This window comes from Castor canadensis, chromosome 7 (genome assembly GCF_047511655.1).
Source record: "Castor canadensis chromosome 7, mCasCan1.hap1v2, whole genome shotgun sequence".
NCBI classification, from domain to species: domain Eukaryota; kingdom Metazoa; phylum Chordata; class Mammalia; order Rodentia; family Castoridae; genus Castor; species Castor canadensis.
In genome coordinates, this window is record NC_133392.1 from 137,205,583 (window position 1) to 137,211,900 (window position 6,318).

Consider the following 6,318-nt stretch of genomic DNA (forward strand, 5'->3'; position numbering starts at 1 on the left):
AGATAACTGCTCTACCCTTGGGCACTGCAGTGTCCCTTGTGAGTTTTCTGAATCATGCTCATGCCTTTGAAAACTGTCTCTGTAGGAGACTTGGTTTGGATGTGCCATCTGTTTCTGCTATGATCCCGATGGATGATATGGTTCCCATTGTATTGATGATAAGACTGAGGTCTGGAACGCTTACTCTAGGTGTGCAGGGTGAAGCTGTGTTTGGGAAGTGGTCAAGAAACGATTCAAATCTAGGGGGTATAGGAACAGTGTTAGTCCAGCTCTGGCCCTTTAAACTTGGCTGGCTCATCTACCTGCTAACTGCCACAGGGAGAATAAAGGTAAACCCCAGCTTGTTCTGTCTACATAGTGCCCTGACCTGTCTTGCTTGCATTGGCTCTTAGCTTACTGGTGCCTGACTTTCTGACTTTGGCTTTGATATAGTCACTAAATGTTCCTCTGCACCCCCTTGCACCCCCGCCCCCTCTTTGCTTCCCATTCTGGTCTAGCGTGGGGTGTTGGTGTTCCCTGAACTACAGCCACCCCAGGAATGGCTAGTGCAGATGAGTCCGTGTTTCTGTGCCCCCCAGATTAAGAGCATCTTGGGCTCAGGGACATCCCTAGGCAGTCCCAGCATCCTTCCAAGAGCCCAGTGTGGAGAAGATGCTCTGGGGAAAATAGAATGGGCTGAATAAAGCTGCTGGTTGAGGCTGGGATGCACCCCGCCTTTAGAGCAGGCTAAAGGCCTGCTGTGAGTGCCCATAAGGAATGAAGAGTGTGAATAGCAGGGATTGTGTGTACACAGGGTGGGGATGTGGTTTGTGATGGCAGTAACTGGGTGACAAAGAAGGAGGGCATGTGGTTTGTCTGTAATGAGAGTGTCTGTGATTCTGTGTACTCAGGGTGGAATATGAAAGCTGGATGTGCCGTTGCAGAGGGGGCACCTCGCCCTCTTGTGGCCACAACGCATACCAGCAGGTTTCCTACAGTCCCCACCCTAGCTTCTAGCTTCATCCCTCCACCTCCCAGCCACAGGCTCTTACCCCTCCCAGCTCTGCCTTCCCTGTCCTCAGGGAGCTGTGGGTGGAACAGTGGGAGAACGGAGGACAGAGCCAACCTGTATAAAACGCACGTTTATTGCTTTCAAAGAAACTGCCTTGGGAGTGCTCCCGTTGACACGTGCCCCCTGAGTTCCAGAGAATAGGGGAACCAGAGTGAACACATTGGTAGGAGGAGGGCTATAATACCACTGTGGCGGAGGGGCGGGGGGAGGGTTTGCAGGATGGGGCTATTGCTGAGGAAAGTGGCGACCCAGAGGATCCCCAGGTATCTTGAGCTGCAGTTGGGCATCCGCAGGGGCACTGCCTCTTCCTAAACTTGCTCTGGGAGAAGAGCTTTCCACCCAGACACATGGCAGTTTCTCCAAGGTCTGCTCCATCCAGCCCAGGATAGGCACCTCTGCTCTTGCAGCCCCAGGTGTTTTTGCTGCTGCTATCTCTGTGGGGGACCACCTCTCACCTCTCTCCCCTACTGTTTTCCCAGGAGAGCCTGGCCTCATTACCCTTGGGGCACTAGTTAGGTAGAAGCCCCACTGCTAGCTCAAAGCATGAAGCCTACCCCTGCATGCATAGTTAATTTGCTCGTTTAAATGTCCATCTCCTGCAGGCTTGAGCTGCGGTATTACCTACACCCAGGTAGACAACCCAATGCCTGGTGTCCACACATACCTGCTTGAAATAGAATTGGATAGCTTAGCGAATTCAAAGTGGGGGCACCCAGTACCCATAGGACCCCTCCACCTGCAGCACCACCCTGCCTCATCCCCACCTCCCCCAGCCCTGGGATCAGATGGGGGTCAGGTTGGGCGCAGAAGCCTGCAGCTTGGCATCGCCTGGGTGAGGACCCAGCTCCTCGGCCTCCAGCAGCTTGTGATGGCAGCGGCAGGTGGAGGCCCGGCTGGTGGAGGATGGAAGGCTGCGGCTCTTTGCTGGTTTGTCTTTGCGCAGGACTTGCAGCACCCGGTGGAAGATGAGGTAGCAGATCTCACAGATGGTGAGCACGATGCAGACGGCTGAGGCGCCCACCATGAAGTAGGTGAAGATTTTCTTCTCGGTGGGCCGGGCGATGTAGCAGTCCACGGTGTTGGGGCAGGGCATCACGCTGACGCACTGCACCAGGCGTGGCATAGTGAAGCCGTGCCACAGCGTGTGCAGCACATAGAGGAACAGGAACTCGATGATGAGCTTGAAGACCAGACTGAGCAGGTAGGTCCACCACAGGCCGCCGTGCTTCTTGCCTGGGTTGTTGTACAGCTTGGCGCACTGCTCACCGTGCTTCTGGCGGTGCTTCCGCTCCCGCTCCTCGCGGTAGGCCACGTGCAGGATGACCAGCAGTGAGGGGCACGTGACGAAGATGAGCTGCAGCGCCCAGAGGCGGATGTTGGAGATGGGGAAGAAGTTGTCATAGCACACGTTGGTGCAGCCCGGTTGCCTGGTGTTGCAATCAAAGTCTTTCTGCTCATCGCCCCACACACGCTCAGCGGCCACCACATACACCAGCACCCGGAAGACGAACACCACTGACAACCAAATGCGCCCAAAGGCTGTGGAGTACTTGTTCACACCACTCAGTAGCGCCTGGAGCATCTTCCAGTCCATGGTGCCTGCTGGGGACCCCGGGCACCAGTGCCCACCTGAGGAAGTGATAAGGAAAACCAGTATATTAATGGACCAGCGACATTTATTGAGCATTCAGAGTTCTAATTTTTTTTTTTCTTTTTGAGACAGGGTCTCACCATTTAGCCCAGCCTGGTTTTGAACTCTTGAGGCTCCTGCCTCAGCCTTCTAAGGTCTGAGACTATAGATGTGTACCACGTCTGGTTTAATTGATTTTTTTTTTAAACATGGATGTACTTGTTCATTTATCACAATGCCCCTATGTATCAGGACTATTATTCCTCCCAAAATGCAGTTAGAACACTGAGGCACAGTAAGAATAAGGAACCTGTCCAAAGACACACAGGTAGCACGCTGGAAGGCAGGGAATGTGCATTGCTCATAATAGCAATAACCATTCATTTAGCACTTGCTGTGTGCCAGGCAAGAGGCTAGCCACCTGTGTGCAGGGGCTCATTCAGCTGCTCATAATGAGTCCGTGAGGTAGATGCTACTCTGCTCCCCACTTGCAAGTGAAGCAACTGGTAACTAAATGATACAATGATTGCAACAGCTCACAGTATACAGTAGGCATTGAGTAAGTGCTGGTGGAGTCCAGGAGGTTGGGCCACTCACTGAGGATGAGAGTTGAATTCAGGCCAGACCCTTGCTTTCTACCACCTTTCCTTCCCTCCCCTCCTCTGCTGCATGTACCCCAGGCCAGGATCTGGAAACTTCCTTTTGATGCCTCAACACCATGCTGTGCAGCTGAGCTCATGAGACCATTTTACAGAAAGGAGACTGAGGTGGGGAGGGGAAAGGGCCTGTTGAGTTCACATAACTTGCTGGTAGTGAAGATGGGGTATCTGGTCAGGTGGAGTTACATGAGGATTTTGGTCTTGCTTCTGGGAACATAAGGTCCTGGGAATATGTAGAGACAACTCCCCTTCCCGGTGTTGGGCCTGGGGAGCCCCAGCCAACCCCCCACTGTGCTGCTTGTCAGGCCATGTCGTGTCCAAGGGCGCTCCACATCTTCCTCCCAGTCTCCGTGACTCAGAGGGTGTAGACAGGTGGGTCTGCTAAGTGCACCTGGTATTGGCGCGCTGACAGGACAGGTATAGACCATGTACCTCTTCTGCGCCTGTATGAGCCTGTGTATACATGGGAGTGCTTCTGGCTGGGCCTGTGCCTCTGGGCATACACTATGCCGGGGGTGGGGGGGTGCACCACTGTGGTCCAAGCTACTATCACTGTTCCCTATATTACCTTCATGGTCTCCTCCTGCCCACAACAATGTACTCAATCATGTCACCACCTTGCTTAAAACTCTCCACTAGCTTCTCTCTGTAGTTAGAACTCAAACCTAGGTTTTTACATTCGCATCCTCCTCTCCCACATGTGCTCAACCTGCCTCTCTCTGTTCCTGCCACACGGTCCCCTCAGGGGTTTGCAATGATTTGGATTGTCTGGAATGCTCTGTCTCCAGAACCTCACATGGCTGGCCCTTCTCATCGGAGGCCTATACTCAAACATCATTGCCTTAGGGTCTCCTCAGAGTCCCTCCGATCTGAATCTGCCCCCAGACCCTCTGCTTCTGTCCCCTTTGTTTTCTTCACAGTGCTGAATCACCATTTGAAATTAAGGTATTTGTCACTTTGGGGGTTTTATTATCATCTGTCTCCCCAGTTACAACATCAACCCATCTTGCTGGTTGCTTCATGCTTAGTGCCTGATGCTAGGCATTTTGTAGGCACTTAATAAATGCTGAATGGGTAAAGGAGTTAGTGCTTAGTTCTCAGATTCAAGGTGGGAGGGCCAGGCGGGATAGGGAAAAGCAAGCCTGCAGCTCCTGCAGCACTTCTGCCCTCCGAGGTGCCTGTCGTTTGGGAATTACAGGCTGTGACAGAATGGGGTGACTGGGAAGACCCCATCCCCAGAGGCCCTCCTCTGTGCCCACTCTGTTCCTTCTAAGCCCTGGCCTTTGTGTGGAATCGCTCTGAACACTGTCTGCTATCAGAGCTCAACTCTGCACTTACTGGCTGGGTGCCATCCAAGAATTTCCTCCTATCTATCGATCCTGTTCTTATCTCTAAAGGGAAAGAAGTCCTATTTCTTGGTTGTAAGAGTCCCAAGATTGTTTCCTTCCCAGCCTGGCCACTCACCTGTGGTGTGCTTAAGGAAGTGAGGTGGAGGTGGGGGCCCCTGCCTCCCAGCCAGGGAAGGAGAGGGGCCCCAAGAGCGGTTTCTATCTGAACTCTCCCCCCTGCCCTCCTTCCCTGGCTGCTTAAGGGGTGCAGACCCCTCTGGGCCCCCCTTCTGCCTTCCAGGTGTGGCTGCCCAGTCCCTCCCCAAGACACACCCCAGGGAAGCAATTCACCGGCCAAGAATGTCTCTCTCTGGGGACTGGTGGAGCCGGTTCTGCATCCCCCAGCTGCCCCCCAAGGCTAGCTCCCAGCACAACCGTTTTTTCCTTCTGGTCCCCAAACCGGCCATGTCCAACTTTTGCTCTTTTCCTCCCACAGTGGCTTCCAAAGATAGAACTCTTCCCTGCCCCGCCTCCCCAATTCCCCTCCATGCCAGGCACATTGGGAGCTGTGGACCCGGGAGGGGGAATTCCTTCTTGGAACTTTCCAGCAGCTGGAACCGCCACACGCCCGGCATCTAGGGGCGCAAAAGCTGAGGTGGGTTGGGGTGTTGGGGATTCCTCCACTGCGCACCCCATCCCGGCCACGGCCGCCGCAGAGGGGTCGCCGAGGGGCCCTGGGAGCCTCCCCTGCTTGGTACTTACCGTCTGTGGTGCAGCCACCGTGGGGCTTGGCCCCACGTCCCCAAGGTCCGCAGCAGAGATGAGAAAGCCACTAGCCGAGCTCTGCGGCCGCAGCCGGCCAGGCGCGCTGCGCTGCGAGCACCGCCAGGGGCGGCGTGGAGGAGGGACAGCCAGGGGAGGAGCCGGCAGTGGCTGGCGGGATGCAGGGGTCTGGGTTCTAATCCCGACGCCGCCCGGAGCCCCGGGAGAGGAGCGTGGCTCCTCCGAGCCTTGCTTTGCTCACGCGTGGAATGGGGACATGGGTGGCCATGGGCAGGGCTGTTGCAAAGGCTCCAATGAGATGAGAGGCATGAAACACTCTGTAAACTGTTAAGTGCTGTGGCAGGAAGATGGCAATAAAATGACTCGCCCACGCTTTCTACCATGGATACCAGGCCCGCGCCCTGCCTGGCACAAGGCCACGAACCTGCGTGGGGACACTTCTGAGGGGTATCCTCCTATGCCCCTATGCTCCCTACCCCTCTGGAGGGTGGAATCTGTGGCTGGGCTGCACCAGGGCTGGGGTCTGGGGACAAGGAGGCTTTGTTTTATTTGCTAGTGAGCCAATGACTAGAACCAATGAAAGCCCCAAGACTCCAGTCTCCTGGCTTGCAGCGAATCCCTGGACCTTAGTCACAATGGGGCTGTGCCTTCACTGTCTAGACAGAGATGAAGTTGCCAGAGCCATGGTGACTGTACATTTCATCTGCCCAGGACTGTAACCGGGTATCCGGATAATCAGCAGTGCCTCCTTTTATTCTAATAAATACCTCCAAAGTTAGGAAGGTCGATTGTGGTGCCTCTCCTCCTACTCCTGTTGGTAGAGAACTCCCACCTGGGCTGGACTCTGGGGACAAGGGCAACCACCCC

General features: G+C 54.8%; 1 protein-coding gene across 1 annotated transcript; it reads right to left on the reverse strand.

Moving 5' to 3' along the window:
- Window positions 1-1,106: 1,106 nt before the first annotated feature.
- Window positions 1,107-5,939, reverse strand: Gjb3 (gap junction protein beta 3). The gene is made up of 2 exons (XM_020159621.2): window positions 5,431-5,939; window positions 1,107-2,680 (listed from the first exon to the last, which is right to left on the reverse strand). The coding sequence occupies exon 2, from the start codon at window positions 2,643-2,645 to the stop codon at window positions 1,833-1,835; it is 813 nt and encodes a 270-aa protein (XP_020015210.1). The 5' UTR covers window positions 2,646-2,680; window positions 5,431-5,939; the 3' UTR covers window positions 1,107-1,832.
- Window positions 5,940-6,318: the final 379 nt, after the last annotated feature.

Bases quoted from the DNA above. Each gene is read 5' to 3' on its own strand.
- Gjb3 (XM_020159621.2), bottom strand. From the start codon at position 2,645: ATGGACTGGAAGATGCTCCAGGCGCTACTGAGTGGTGTGAACAAGTAC.